Below are 16,710 nucleotides of genomic sequence, written 5' to 3'. Positions count from 1 at the left end.
TCCAACCATAGGAGCCCCAAACCCCACAGCGTTCCATTCCTTTAACCAGCACCCCATTTTTAAGTCCTTTACCAGGCCATTGATCTGGTCACTGGATGCCTTCCCTATGGAGTACCTACACTGGACATCTGCCACAAGGAGGTGCCAGCAATTAGCTTGGCTGCCTTCCCCGCCACATCTAGTCGGGGTCCCAGACATCTTCCAATGGCCTTTGTATAGCAGCCCAAATTACCCCCCAAGTTTGATAGGTGAACTCCCCTTCCCCCCCAATGAACTCAGTTGCCCTTTGCACTACACAAGGATCGTCAAGACTCCCGCAGCTGGATTGCCAATGCCATGTACTATAACACCCCTCCCTTCCTGATGGGCCCTATAGGTGACTAGCCTCCTAGATCCTCATGTGCCACAGTTCCATAGCACCAGCATCATCTACTTGAGTTAGTCGCTAGCTCCTGGTGCAGGCTCCTGCACACTGCTGAACTGCAAATGAGACAGGGCATCCGCTATGCCATCATCCAACCGCGGGCATGTGCTTGGAAGGAAAAGAGATGTTAAGGCTCAAACACTGTGACACAAATTCCCTTAGTAACTTCATAACCCTATGTGAGGTGGAAGTTTGGCCTGCCATGCTGTCATACCAGAAACATATACTTTTATAGGGAGGGAGCTGTAATATATCCGCCCTTGTGTTCCACTTGATACCCAGGTATGCTAATGTAATGGAAGGGGCCCTCTATCTCGTCTTCTGCATGGGGTGCCCCCAAATGTTTTGCCAGGCCACCTGGTTCATTGTAGTGTGAATGGAGCCACCTCGTGGGTATGAAAGGTGATGTATTACTCGATATTTCCTTGCAGTGCTGTTGGGGACTGAACCGCGGGGTGGGGGGGCGACCCTTAGGTTCCCTATTGGCAATTAATTTTTTTTTAACCTTACATGGGTGCTGTATGCATCCAATGAAGTGAGCTGTAGCTCACGAAAGCTTATGCTCAAATAAAATTGGTTAGTCTCTAAGGTGCCACAAGTACTCCTTTTCTTTTTACTCCCCAGAAAGGGGATCCAAAATCCCAAAGTTAACCCCGCCGCCCCACATATGCCATATGTGCTTTATTAGGGTAATATCATAGGAAACCCTGAACACCTTAAGCCTCACTGGCAATCGTGCCTATGCCCATTGGACCACCGGCCAGTTTGCCCCCTTACCCTGCCTGTGATCTGCACCTCATGAGCTGCTTCAGCCGAGCCAAACCTGCAGTTGGCACTCCACCCACCCCCAATCCTGTTTTCCCCTTGCAATCATCCCCTACCGCTCTGGCAAGAATGGGCCAAATGGGTCCCAAAGCATATCTCACACACATACTTGAATCTACAGTGGCTGCGAAAACAACCATTGTTATTAAATGCCCAGCAAATATTATGTGACTCTTGCCCCTCCTGAACTTGCAGTGGAAGGAACAGGCCACTGTCTGTGTGAACTCCTGGTCCCCGCAGAGTCATCCACTCTAGCCACAACGTGTGATGTGGTATGTCCCACCGGATCCCAGTTTGTGTTGCTGCCCTTAAGCAAAACTGCTCGTCATAATGAAACCAAGACATGCCCCCAAATGTAGTATGTGCCTGCCTGGTTACATCCATATACTTAAACAAGGCTGAGCGTCTCTCTGGGTAAGCCTGCACTATCATACCTGCATAGATGAGGAAGGCCGCCTCCCAATTCTCCCATGTTCTAGGCACCCATGGCCGCTTGGGCAACTCATTCTGTTTGCTCTGTCCCAGCTTACTCTCTGTCAACACCTCCCTGAGTGACAATATTCATGTATTCCCCTCAGGATTTTATCCTTAATTGTACTTAGTAGGTGAACTCCCAACAGGTCAGCCACCACGGCACAACCATACTCAGGACTGACTGATGGAGCATCCTTGGTGCCCTGTTCCCCCACAACCGCCCTCCCAGGAAGCTCAACTCTATCCCAGGAGGTTATACATCTTAACAACTGATGAGTTGACATGTGCCCAGAGGTTTCAACCACACTGCTGCCCCCCACCTGTGCAGGGGTCTGCCCCACCTGCCTGTCTCCCAACTCCTGAACTCGTGCCCATGCTGGGCCTCCCCTGGAACCCAGGCCAGACCTATTACCCACAGATGCCTGAAGTTGTTGCAACAACTGCAGATTAGCTTGCAGCAGCTGTGCAACCCCATTGGTGTCCCCAGCAGGGGTGCACCTTCAAGGTGGATTTGATATGGATTCCGGTACTCCCATTCCTGGTCCTGGCCTATTTGTTACTCTGTAAGGCTCACTCCTGTTCCCCTCAAGTACCCTCTGAGATGGACAATTTGAGCCCAGATCCTGCACCTCCCTCAGGCCCATGCAACCACCACACATTGTCACATTGCAAGGCAGGATATCACCTGTGCCACCTGTTCTCCCAACTTCTGTCTGTTGCAAAGCACACTCACCACTGAAATCAGCCTCAACCCTGTCTCCTGGGTTCAGTGTAGAAGAACATTGTGGTTCTGGGCAGCCCAATACACTTTGGAAGTCCCGCTGTGCCTCCCTGCAAGCACCCCTTATCCAGAATGAGCCTGTCCCTCTCCGGGAAGCGGTGAGCTTCCCAACCTTCTCCGTGCTCTCATCTCTCACCTCCTCCTCCTGGGAGCCATGCTGCCCAGCGTGCCTGGATCCTCTGCTGCCTGCTGCTGCCTTGCTTGCTGCGTGGAGAAAGCGGTTTCCAATGCTACAGCTTGCACCTTTAAAGCCTTCCAAGGGGGTGAGTCAGTGCTGCAAAGCTGACCAACACCACCTTTCTGCAGCAGTTTCTGATCTTGTTCTCCCCCACTCCATAAAGCACTACTGTCTTCCTCCAGCAAGCCTGGACCACGGCCCCCCTGCTTTCAGTGCAGGGCAATCGTTCTCAAAGAGATTACAATTATATTGACTTAGTTTAAAAGAAAGTAATGAATGTTACCTACAAACATTTGATGGTGTTCAGCTATTCACATGTTCATTACAATCATATTTATGTGTTTTTACACATGAATGAAAAAGCACTATAGAAAGATGTATCTGTTTTACTTCCGTTGTATAAAATCAGGAATAGATTTAAAAGTTATGTGCATTTAAACACAGCAATCCTGAATAATGTCAGAGTGCAACAAGAGAGGTTTGAATGTCAGCTAATCACGGAGATAAGCAATTTCTAATTAGTGATTGATCAGATGCTTTCCATTATGACACACTAATTTATGAGACGCATGTTGGACAGACTATAATACAATTAAAATATTTCCTCTGAAACTACTGATGTCAAACTCATCCACTAACTACTAATTATCATCAGGTACCATTGTCATAAATATAAAGGGAAGGGTAACCACCTTTCTGTATACAGTGCTATAAAATCCCTCCTGGCCAGAGGCAACATCCTGTTACCTGTAAAGGGTTAAGCAGCTCAGCTAACCTGGCTGGCACCTGACCCAAAGGACCAATAAGGGGACAAGATACTTTCAAATCTTGGGGTGGGGGAAGGCTTTTGTTTGTGCTCTTTGTTTACATTTTGTTCTCTCTTGGGACTGAGAGAGGCCACAGAAATCCATCTTCTCCAACCCATCCTAATCCAAGACTCCAATATTGCAACCAGTATAGGTAAATCAGACAAGGCGGATTAGTTTATCTTTTGTTTTATATGAATTTTCCCTGTGTTAAGAGGGAGGTTTATTCCTGTTTTCTGTAACTTTAAGGTTTTGCCCAGAGGGGGATCCTCTGTGTTTTGAATCTGAATACCCTGTAAAGTATTTTCCATCCTGATTTTACAGAGATGATTTTTACCTTTTTTTTTTTAACTAAAATCCTTCTTTTAAGAACCTGACTGATTTTTCCATTGTTTCAAGATCCAGGGGTTTGGGTCTTTGATGATTCTGTAACCAATTGGCTAGGATATTATTCTCAAGCCTCCCCAGGAAAGGGGGTGTGTAGGGCTTGAGGGGAAGATGTCTCCAAGTGGTCTCTTTCCCTGTTCTTTGTTTAAAACGCTTGGTGGTGGCAGCATACTGTTCAAGGACAAGGCAAAGTTTGTACCTTGGGGAAGTTTTTAACTTAAGCTGGTAAGAATAAGCTTAGGGGGTCTTTCATGCGGGTCCCCACATCTGTACCCTAGAGTTTAGAGTGGGGAAGGAATCCTGACAACCATAATCCACTTTGTTATTTATTGCTTACAAATGCTTCAAATTTGGTAAAAATAAAATAGATAAAATGTTCACAATAACTTTACCTGAAGTATTGCACAACAAGGCTCTTCAATACACAATAAAGGAGTGTTCAAATCCTCAATGAGGAAATTAACTGTACAACATTCATTAGTTTACCACTATTAAGCAAAACTTCATTTTTGATAAACGTTTAAAATATTTTCTAGATTCTTACAACTTATATTAACATTTATATTTCAGTCTGTATTTTAAACCAAAAAGTATTCAAATAGAACAATTTAAATAAAGCTGGCAACTACGCAGCATTGTTTTTCTACCCTACTACAGCATCAGATCTTTTCAAGTCTGTTTACTTCACATAAAACTGGAGAAAGAAAACTAAAAAATACTCAATAGTCCTCAGTCAGCCCTCTGTGGAAAAGAGGAAGATAAGTTTCATGTCTATTATTACACAGACATTTCTCTAGTGGTTCACTTGTGCAGATTCAAACATGAGCAGCTTTAAGCTGCTCTAAATGAATTCTTAGCTCAGGACACAGTTCAGTTAGCAGCAGTTCCAACAAGACCTGAAAAAAGAAAAGGAAAACTACTAAGATTAATGTAAACAGCAAATAAGAATTTCTACCTCCTTTCTGAGATGTTCAGATAATCACAAATAATAGGATCACCTGGTTCATCTAGTCCACCCTGCATGGGACTATCATTAATTTCCCATGTGCCAATATCATCATGCAGCACCCCAAAACTGATTTTTTAAACACCTGTTCAATATGCAAAATTAGAAAGTCTAAATGACAATGTAAATGCAGATTTTTACAACTTCCCTTTAGTGGGAAAGAAATCCTTAAAAGCTTTGAAAAACCTTCTAAGTGTAAGAAAGCTCTGCAAGAAAACAACTTCTTGTTTCTAGGCATATTGACATTTCTGAGCCTACCAATTATTTTTATTGTCATAGCACCTAAGAGACCCAGTGATGGATCAGGACCCCATTGTGCCAGGCACTGTAAAAACACAAGGAAAAAATCAGTCTGAAAGGTTAGAATACTGAGCCATTAGTTCAGTACTTAGAATAATAAAATTCACAGATAATATTCTGGTTACTCACATAGAGTAGATGCTTATTGGCTCTAGTTTCTTGCAGTGCATTGAACACTTTGATTATCCCATGACGGGCATTTTGTTGTCCAACAAGGCTCTGTAGAGTATCTGCAACAAACATTTTAGGTTGTATTTTCATCCTGATGTTGATAAACCATATCTGCTTACAATTACTTAATGGCAAGTGCACCAGAAGACACCACATACCATGACAGGGGGTTAGAATTATAAATTCAAGCTCCTATTAAGCAAAAAACTTAAGCACATGTTTAACTTAAAACATATGAGCTGCCAATGAATGAGACTACTCACATGCTTAAAATTAGGCATATGCTTAAGCATCTGCGTCAAAGACCTTTAAAATCAGAATTTTGTTTACGCTGTTTTGGCAACACCCTCTGAGTGCTATTACCAAAGATATACTGGGCATATTAGGTGTTTAGCAGTGCAGAGCATTAGGCCTGTATTCTCATGTATTATTCAAATATTCACATACACAACATGAGTAGGTAAGCGATACAGTTAGTAAAATTAGTTGAAAATATCAGTTTCTGATAATCTGAACAAGTGATTTGAGGGGAGAGACGTGATCTCAGAGTTTTGCCTCTCTAAATTAAAAAGCCTACATATCTCCAAATAAACAGAGCAGTGATAAATTTCTAGATGAATTATTTACAATTTGAATTAAGTCTTATTAGGAAGGAAAAACTAGGGCTTTCTTGGTTGACCATTAGCAACATGCAGCACATTCCATTTTGCTACAGAAAAATTAAGCTCCTAGACATCCTGTGTTTTTCATGAAGAAGCTATGATTGACTATTCTAGTTAAGCCAAGTATGTATAATGTACCAAACGCCTAGTATGATGTGCTTTATACTATATATCAAATATTTTCCATGCACACCTTGTGTTGTGTTTTGCCTGTTGAACACAAATTAAAAATTACTCAAAAGTGTGTGTATAACAAAGTTTAGTGAAGCATCAAATATGTAATTTAAACCTGCTCTATCCAGGTGCTGGGTAGATCAGCTAGTAGGGTATTTAAGTTATATTAGGCTAAAATTTGAAATCTACCTTCACAATTATCAGCTGATTTACTATTAATTTCCTAGTCACTAGTTATAACATGTTTTTCTGGCAGAAAACTATATGCTTATTATTTGTATATTCCCAGATATTCGGCTTCTTTGGATGGTCACAAACTTGAACAAAAAATTCTCCTGATTTTAGTACACACTAATTACACACCAAAACATTAACTGAATGTTAAGGTTGCAAAATTAAGCACTCAGAAGTTATGAAATGCCAGAATTAGGGTTGCCTATGACCACATGGTTAAAGTTTGGCAGAATAATAAGCAACTGAAATCACAGTGTTATAATGGGAAGTATCTGGCAATCTTAGCAGGCAGTGCTACCTGTTCCACCGATAAAGAGGAATACTGAAACAATAAGAAAGAAAATTTCAGGAATGGGTGTTTTATGACCACTAGACACGGAAGAGCATCAGTCTGTAGGGGTTATTCCTACAGCCAAATGATACTGGCATGCTGTATGTGTGGCACAACAACAACAGTGTAGAGACAACCTCCAAATAACTGAAGAACATTCTCAGCATAGTATAAATGGGGGGCGGAGGGAGGGGGAGAATGAGGTTATTTGTCACTAAAGGAGTTTTCTGAATAGATTGCCTCTGAAGAACACTGCTCTGGGAGACCTGTGCCAAGCTAAGCTTTCCTGGAACTATATTAACAGCAGTTAGAATCTAGCCAGGAACATGTGGCTCAGCTTCAGTGTGCTGAGACCACATCTACAAAATAAAGCTAAAGAGATCTGATGGGCGATCAGCACTTCTAAAAAATCAGGCCACTTAGGTTAGGCTCCTAAATCCATATCGAGGCTTGTAAATCAGAGTATGAAAATTTTGGCCGACAATGTTCTCTGATTTGACTGAATGCAAAAGAGATGTAATCTGTAGGAAAAGCTTAGTGTATTCAGTTAAGCTCCTCAGAAGTGGTTAGAACATGGGACTGAGAGATGGGAATTCTCAGTTATTTTCCTGGTTCTATCCCTAAATTGTTGTAGTCTACACTGGAAAAAAGTTACGTAAACTCTCATCTTACAGACAAGGACAACAGGAAGAAGTTCACACAGGTACATATGCCAGCTATGTGCACAATTTGATGCCCCCAAATCACGTAAGTATTGGGGGGTTTTTTGCCTTTTTTTTTTAACTTTATTTAAATTGGATTAGCTTTACTATCTTATTCTAAAAATGATCATCATCTAGTTAGTTTCAAAGGTCAAATGAGACACTAAGGAATGACTGGGAACAGTCACTAAAATTTATCTAACACCCTCATGAAAGGGTTCAAACTAAAAACAGTGTTGTTTGAAGCGTAGAGATAAAAATCAAATATGAGGATAGACTGTGAGGTGGGAGAAGCTGGTTCTGAAATCTCAGCCAGAAGAGAAGAGTCAGATTCTACTGACTTTGCTACCAGTTTTTTAATTATGTTAGACATGGGCATAGAAGTCCCATTCTGCACTGAACAGTGCTGCAATTTACTTGTCAGAGGCACTAAGGATAAGGGCTGGGATCAAGATTGTGCCTGTTTTCAACATTAGAAGGTACGATCTAAACTGTAAAAAGAAAAATGTAGGTTTAACGTTCACTTCTTTCATATGTGGTTATGTAGAGAAACGCTGATGTTCTCACCTGGAATGTTTTCAAGTAGTTTTTGCTGCGCTCTCTGTTTTGTCTCCTGACTTTGCTCTTCGCTTTTGGATCTTGTTGGGGCTGCTGATTTTCCATTTGGCCAGAAAGCATCTCGGAATACACTGATGTAGTAAACAAGCATTGGCTCGCTGAATATCCAGCTTACGGTGTCACGTATTTGTCTTTAAAAAGAAATTTAAAGGGGAACGTGTCATAATTAATAGTTTAGATTTTACACAGACAAATGGTGGAAGACATGACCAACTTCATAAAATGGTGCCGGTTTATCAGCCTATGATATCAGATGATTTGACCAGTGCCCCCCACTTCCTAGTCAGCTATGTGCACTCTTACTGGAAACGTGGCTTGGGTTGCTCCAAATGTATGCTCCTGGGATGTGAAGAAGATGGAACTCAATGCAATTAAGGAACACACCCATTTAAAGGAGTGGACGGTAGCAGCACACTGTGGGGCCATGTACAAAGGCTCACTGCTGCTCGGGAAAAGCAGAGGAGGGTGATGAGCTACACTGAGAAGTAAAATGGTAGTTGGGAACCACAACCTGACAGTATGGGCATATGTTCCAGCTGGATAAAATAGGATGAAGCTTTTCTAGAAATGTACCCAGGAAGCTCTTTCACAGGCAGTGCTGTAACCAGGGTGACTGATCAAGCTGGTCACCTCCTCCTGTGGCTAATTGCATCATCTCGAGCACTCTTTGCTTAAAGAACTCAAGTTCTGGGATATACAACCAGCTCCAGAGCAATGACCTACCATACTAACTGCTTTGCTACAACACCACAATTTAAAAATCAGAACACAGTTTAAATACTTAAAAACAAACAAATGCATGAGCAAAAAAACCCAACAACAAAACCAAACCCCATTCAAAGTGTGCACTCTCTCAGGGGTAAGGTTTTTCTTGCTACCTATTTGCATTATGTGAACATACAAGGGGAAAAAATTCAATTTAAACCTCAGTAAGTAGCTGTTGTCAAAGGCCATTAGTCTATCAGGGCTCAACCATAACATTTCCAATAATTTCTTCTCCGATTTTCCATTCGATAATGTCTGTGGGAGGCTGTTAAAGCAATTCTGGCATGTGCGACTTCAGCTGCTGAAAGGATGATGGGACCACCCTGTACTGTTATTTGATTTCTGGGATGTGTTACCTACCTGTATGACAGCATCATAGCTAAAATAAGGTAAAATATTGCTTTGTCAGATTCTCAGTGATCTTTCACCTGGGTGAAAGTATTGCAGAAATAACTGATGTTTACAGACTTTTGAAATTATCATTATCATAGCTGTCCTCCATTTTCTAATGGAAAACATTATCCAATAGGGTAAAACCAACATGACAAAGAGCCCAATTTATTTGTCAGTGAGTAGATTTTTCACTTACAAATAAGAGTTACCATACACTGACATGGAAACACATTACAGCCATTTTGATTATTACAAATATTTGGTTTGATTTACTTTTGGAGGTTTTCCCCAAGAAGAATTACAGGTTATAATACAAACGCCAAGTGCTCAAGCTTTTCCAAAATGGTAATTTGCCAGTATCCTGAGGAGCACATGTAATTAGCATTAGGTGGAGCAGATTGCAACCACCTTCATCTTTAATATGGAGTTATGGCCTTCAGAGATTAGGGGGAGATTATCAGAGGCACAAATGGGAGCTAGTCACTCAACTCCCATTGACTTTCAGAATGACTCCAGGTTTATATAGAAGTCACATCAGGCGTTCTTCAACTTGTTCATAATGTGGGTCACATCTAAAAAAGAGAGCAGCCCATGGACTACCTCCCTTCTATTCATTATTGCCTAAAATCCCTTAGCCACTACAGCAATTGCTTACACAGACAAGTAATTATTGAAGAAATATTTAGGGTAAAATCCTTACCCCATCTCTAGCCCTTTACAGGTACAGTGACAAAGTGACACAGTCTGTCTAGGGGGGATTCCCCCAGCAAAATGACTGTGGAAGACTGTCATAAGGCTGCCTTCTGGAGGACCATCTGTCAAGCCCTGGCGCAGGTGGTGTACCAGTGATGGGGGCCCAGCATGCAGTACCAAAGAGATTCCAAGCAAAGCTGTGACCCAACAAAGCAGCTCAGGAGGCTGCCATAACTCAGGCAGACTCCCAATACTCAAACCCATCTGCTTGTGTTCCTTCTGCTGGCTTTATGCCAACACCTTTTCGCAAACCAACAGGATAACAGACATTTAAACATAGTGTTCAAGCTTCAAAAGTTTATGACAGTGCAGAGTAACAAATTATGTTTCATTTTAAGAAGTAGTTTTAAAATGCTTTTCTAGAGCCTGCTCTGATGATGAAACCAAGCAAAGATCCGTGGGAAGGAAAAACCAAGATTCCTTGATACCAAATTTCTGCTCTGTCGAATAACTATTTTACTACAGGCCTTTGCACCTGGCAGAAGAGCTATATTAGTTATCATTTTTTTAACCAAGAAAGGACAAGTTTTTCCACAACAATTTTCATGAGGAGATTTCCAGCTTTTTACCCAGCTCTGTGATGGCCACGTTTTGCAGGCCTAAACCTCATGACAACATGGAAAAGTCTTCTTGGAGTCGTAAACCATGCAAATGAAAAACTGACATTTTGGCTTGCACAGGAGTAATGATATATTGCTATTTTACCTTACAAATAAATCACACTCATACTGTCTACTTAAAATGGTTTCTGTCACTAAGGTAAATTTACAGTCTCTTGTACAATGAAACAGCTTAAAACAAAAATCTAGGTTTTAGATCTAGGGAAAATGTTGTGGGTTCGTAAGAAAAGCAGATAGACTAAGAAAATAAAAGCCATTCAAACCAGCATAATGTTTAACTCCTTCAGAAATTACAGGATAGCATCTGATAAACTGTGAGGTGCTAATTCACTCTTAAGGAAAAAGTAGCAGACAATTTTTATAGCACGCCCATTTCTCACCAATGAAATATATTTGTTCTTTTTTAATTTAATTCCACAGATGGCAAATCCCTGTGAAACAATCTTGATTTCAGAACTGTGGTACAGATTATAGGAGCAGAACCATAATGCCACACACCTGCCTCAATGGATGGGAAACTTGATGGGACCAGCAGTGATTGGGACAGCCCCAGCAGAAAGGGGGAGGAAGAAAGCCCATGCTGGGGGAATGCAGGGTGGACCCTATTCTTCTAGAGACACTACCCACCCATTGGCCAGCCAGAGAAGGAGGTGGGATGACTGGTCCCTGGCCCTCCGATTTCATTCATTTAAACCTGGGTCCTTGGGAGCCCCTTCTTGATCCATTTTGTACGTCTGTGTTAGATTCCCCTCTGATCAACATGAGAATAAACTTAATTTTAAATTGTAGTAAGACAACAATGGCCGAGCCTTAACTATATGAACAGAATGTCAATAGATATTTTAAATAGTCTGCTTTCAGTTAGTTATTCATATAGCAATGATTCCAGAATCAGAGTTAAAGTTTAACTGCTACTTACTTGTTGATAGTTCTTCCAAAAGTGACTTGTACTAGTGCAATTAGTGTCTTTCTGACCCACTTAAACACTAGAATAATGAAAAAGGAAAGAAAATAAAGACCAGACATTCAGTAACTCTCTAGGTTCCACAATCATGACACAGAAACTACAATACATTTATCTACTATTATCTGTATTAATGTTTCACTTTCCAAGCTTTACATCCATAGTTCTTTCACTTCTGATTTTTTTTCCTGTCTGTCCTGCTATGCGGTTATTTTTGGGTTACTTTACTAGCTCCTTCAACTTTCTAGAAAGAATAAAGATGACTGCACTGGGACTGCAAGAAATAACACACTTCTTTTAGATTTGGGATGTTTGTTCTTGCTGTGTCTGACAGTAGCATTTCCATTTCAACTAGAGATTAAGTCCCAGCCACATATTAAGAGCTACTGTTGTGGTTCACGTCCAGCTCTAATGTAGCTTGCTGCCCAGAGTTCATGGAATACAAGAGACTTTTGTGGACAGTGTTTGTAATTCAGCATTGTCATTTTAATAAACGATTAAACAAATATCTAACACAGTGGGTTGCAATAGTGTAAGCACTGATATTGTAAGTACTGAGAGACACCTTATTTTTCAAAAATCATTAAGGCAGCAGAAGAAATTATTATATAGAAAAAATATGTAGACTGAAAATGCAGTGAGTTTTTCCTCTGAATAAGCTTCAGCTATCCTGCACTACTAAAAAGAGAAATAAAAGCCTTAAAAACCCATTCAGCAAACTGGACATCATAGAAACCATTCAAGTTTCTCACAAAATTTGGTCACTTCTTTTCTCTATTGATCTGCATCTCAAACAATTAACTAGAAGTTCTCCTCTGCAGAAAGTGAACTGCACAGGAAATGAGTAAGTTAGCCAAATGGGACTGTCTCTTCAAAATGTGCATTAGTAGCACAATTAACAAAGTTCAAGAATTACTTTTTTCCCTTGCATTTAGAATCTTCCGGTCATTAGGTTCAATCATTACGTTAGTCATTTTTTTTTCATGATTTGATCATGTTGGAACTAAACTAGGGGAGCTTTCCTTGCCCAGAGACCCCCAAAAGCTAGACTGGCCAGAAAAAGAATGCTGTAGCTTGTTGTCTGATAAAGGACCTTTTGCTACTATCCCAACTTGGCCAGCAAGAAAAGAAAAACGCAGTGTGGGATGTTCAGTAGTCGTCAGTGTTGGCCTAAGTTTTCGTCTACTGAAGTTAGTGGTAAAACTCCCATTGGCTTCAATGGGAAAGAATTAGGCCAATGTTGAGCCCAATGGTGGTTTACTCTTGTCCAACAAGGACTAACAATGGAAGCGCTCAAAGGCCTACGACTGCACTTAGACCTTGCATGACTTGATTCAACTTTGCCACCTTCCTATCAGGGGCCACACAGTGAAAGTTCACAAATAGAGATAAAAAATAAGGGACATCAAATGTTACCAAGAAGAAGATATATGAAAAAACAGCCTGGGTATAACTGGTAATAACACTGAAAGAACCATGCTACATGGGAATCACTAGTTCAAGTTTTCAATTTATAGAAACAGAAGAACAGGAAGAAACAGAGTTAATATTCTGGAACATGATGTCTAGTGGATTTATACACTACAAATATCAAAGCCAATGAAGAATTAGATTTTTCTTCCTTCTGATAGAAAGGATGAACTGTGATTATTCCAATGATATGCTTCTCTTTATTCTGTGCAGATAGCCAAGGACAAGTTTAGATCATAGGAAGGAGTAGAAATAATGATTTTTAAACCATTTCCCATTTTTGTATATCTTTTTAAATATAGGCAAAGATCTACATTGTTAATTTTTGGTTCCTATTGGAAGGGTTTCTTTTTTTAAGACTATATAACCTAAACGTTTACACTAACTGTGGCCCAGCACTACTTCCTAAGCCTTTTTTTTGCACTTGTACATCTAACAATAGGATATTTGGTATTCATCAATGGCACTGACATTCTGGATACATTTGCAAAAAGAAAAAAAGCAGCTTCTTGTCATCAAGAATAACTGAAGGAACAATTTGAATATTCCCTCCTAACTGTCAAATCCTCAGTAAACTGTCACTCTCTTAACAAGGCTGTCTTGGGAAAGATCTGAATTTGCAAAGATCTCCGGTTGGGGCATGTAATTACAGCATTTTGAAAGGTGTGATATTTTAGAATAGTTGCTCTGAAAACAAAATTTTTTTTAAGCAAATACTATGTGTGTAAATACAGTTGCATCTTCTAGTGGACACAAAATAGTTCTGTTTGATGCTTCTGTCCATGGACCTGATCATGCAGCCATTACTCAGACATGCAAAGCATGAAAGATCCAGCACCAAATGAGTTCCTAATTCTATCATTTTGTTGCTTCAAGTCTACTATGTATTTTAGTTATATTTGGAGTAAGACACTTTTTTTTATAATGGATGTGGAAGTCATGTTGCTTTGACACATGCATGTCAATATGATAAACCATCTACTTTCCTTTTCCTTGGAATTAGTTCACTGTAAAATGCAGTATCCTGACACAAAAGCATACTCTGATTTTTGCCTGTGTTTTGGAAATATAGAACATTTTTAAACTGAGGTGAAGCTTACAAATATTTAATGCAAAACTCCCAAACTGTTGCATTGTTACTGCAATGTTATGATTGGGAGCTTATCCCCAGAAGAGTCAGAAATTAAAAAACATTGATTTCCAAAGAAATCAGTGTTTTACATTGCAAAAATATCTCCACTCATTTAAATGGTAGGAAAACAGTGATTCATTTTGACATCTGAAAATCAATATTTCCTAGCTTTTTTCTTAACCAACAGAATCCACTAATAAGCAAGCAAGTTCAAAGCTTACTTCCTCGCAGCTCAAAAATCTCTCCAATCAGCATGAAACACGGCTCAGCAAGAGCATCTCGTTTACCATCCACATCATCTCCATTGTCTGACAGGTCACTATCCTCTTCTGTCTCCTCCTAAAAGAGCAATACAGGTACAGTATGGAAGAGAGTTGTTAAGGGATATTAGTTTTAGAGCTCATTTCCCTCCCACTACTTAGTTCATGAACCTAAACCACCTCTCATTTGTAATGGTGCAAAATACTAATAATTCTGTTTTTCCTATGATTTGGTTTTGGTCTTGATAGCTAAGAAATGTACTCTAAATGTATGGAGTCTTTTCCAAGAAGCTGTATAAATAGTACAGATCTCAAACAGCTCCAGTATATCATTTTGAAAACAGTAATGAAGAGAAATATTCCTAGCCTAACATATTTGAAGAACCCGAGGAATGACCTAGAATGGAAAAAAGTTACATAATGAGAACATTTCCTCTAGAAATTACAAATCAAGGAATAAAGTGAAAAAACTCTTTTTTAACAAGTGAACATGTAACATTCAGCAAGGTTTAATGGGTGTTTGTTCAGGTAAAATAACAGCAAATATGTCTAGACTGTGCCATTGAGCAATAGCTGAGCTGTAGCATATGCTGAAAGCTTGGGCTGTTTCGGCAGAAGCACTGGTCTGGGATCCATTCACAATGGCCTTCCCTCAACTTTTTTGAAACAAAAGAAAAGGAATAAAGAAAAAAATTATGTTCTGCTTTCTCCATCCCCTTCCATCATTCTTTCCTTCTATCTTACAGGCTGGTAAAACGAAGGTAGCTGGGAGACTAAGGGAATTAGCCAGCTGAGTTCACCAGCGGAGGAGGGCAGGGAGGCAGGGCTGCATGCTGGGTTTTTTTTTCCCTATTTCTTAACTTGGAAGTAATCTACAAGGAAGGACCTGCAATGGGAGGAAAACAGCCTGTTGTCAACACCACTGCTAGCTCTTCCTCTGCCTGCCCCTTGACCCTGAAATACTTCCACCCAGGCCCTGGTCTCAACTTGCTGGGAATGCAGCCTGCATGTCCCTACTGAGGAAAGCCAGCAAGAGGAACCAGTGCATAGAGTACTGGGAATAAACAGGAAGAACTGGAAGTGCTAGTACATAAAATAAATTATTACTTAACTGGCATTACAGAGACTTGGTGTGAAATGTCTCATAACTAGAATATTGGTCAAGAGGTGTATAGCTTGTTCAGGAAGGACAGGAAGAGTAAAAAGGGAGGTGGTGTTGCATTATACATCAAGAATATATATACTTGTCCTGAGGTCCAGAGGGAGGTGAGAGGCAGACCAGTTGAAAGTCTCTGGCTAAAGATAAAAGGGACAAAAAATAGCAGTGATGTCATGGTAGGAGTCTACTATATGCCTCCAAATCAGAAAAAGCAGGTGAATGGGGCATTTATAGATTAAATAACAGAAATATCTAAATCACCAGGTAGTAATGTGAGGCTTTAACTACATAGATATCAGTTGGAAAAGTAATATGGCAAAAAACAAAAGTTCCAGTAAGTTCTTGGAGTGTATTGGGGACAACTTTTTGTTTCAGACAGTGGAAGAAATAACCAGGCAAACAGCCATTTTAGACTTGATTCTGATGAACAGGAATTGGTTGCAAATTGGAATTGGTTGATTCTGATGAACAGGAATTGGTTGCAAATCTGAAGGTAGAAGTCAATTTGGGTGAAAGTGATCATGAAATGATAGGTTTCATGATTCTAAGGAAAGGATGGAAGATGTGAGAGAAGAAGAATATGGAAAATAGACTTCAAAAAAACCAGACTTTAACAAACTCAGAGAACTGGTAGGTAAGGTCCCAGGGGAAGAAAATCTAAGGACTAAAAGGATTCAGGAGGGCTACCAGTTTCTCAAGGAGAAAATATTAAAGGCACAACAGCAAACTATCCCAGTGCAAAGGAAAGATAGAAAGAAAGAACAGTAAGAGGCCAATATGGCTCCATCAGGAGCTCTTTAATTACCAGAAAATCAAAAGGGAATCCTACAAAAAGTTGAAACATGGATGAACTGCTGAGGAGGAGTATAAGAGTAGCTCAAGCATATGGAGCAAATAGTGCCTCTGAAGCCTTTGATCTTCCTGAGACCCTTCCAAATCATAGATTCATAGATATTTAGGTCAGAAGGGACCATTATGATCATCTAGTCTGACCTCCTGCACAACGCAGGCCACAGAATTTCACCCACCACTCCTACAAAAAAAACCCTCACACCTATATCTGTGCTATTGAAATCCTCAAATCGTAGTTTAAAGACTTCAAGGAGCAGAGAATCCTCCAGC

The 16,710-nt window shown here is 40.3% G+C and overlaps 1 protein-coding gene across 4 annotated transcripts in view; it reads right to left on the bottom strand.

Annotated features, from left to right (window-relative positions):
* Window positions 1–3,863: 3,863 nt before the first annotated feature.
* SNX25 (sorting nexin 25) overlaps window positions 3,864–16,710 on the bottom strand; it is a 148,096-nt gene continuing 135,249 nt past the window's right edge. Inside the window, exons 15-19 of one of the 4 annotated variants that reach the window (XM_073341841.2) lie at window positions 14,391–14,508; window positions 11,523–11,589; window positions 8,022–8,203; window positions 5,311–5,411; window positions 3,864–4,771 (exon numbers count right to left, since the gene is read on the bottom strand). In XM_073341841.2, coding sequence (XP_073197942.1) covers window positions 4,691–4,771; window positions 5,311–5,411; window positions 8,022–8,203; window positions 11,523–11,589; window positions 14,391–14,508 — 549 coding nt within the window. In that variant the 3' untranslated portion in view covers window positions 3,864–4,690. The other 3 variants (XM_073341839.2, XM_073341840.2, XM_073341842.2) reach the window with 3 other exon arrangements.

Source organism: Lepidochelys kempii, chromosome 4 (assembly GCF_965140285.1).
Source record: "Lepidochelys kempii isolate rLepKem1 chromosome 4, rLepKem1.hap1, whole genome shotgun sequence".
NCBI lineage: Eukaryota > Metazoa > Chordata > Testudines > Cheloniidae > Lepidochelys > Lepidochelys kempii.
This window is presented reverse-complemented; position numbering and strand designations above follow the sequence as displayed.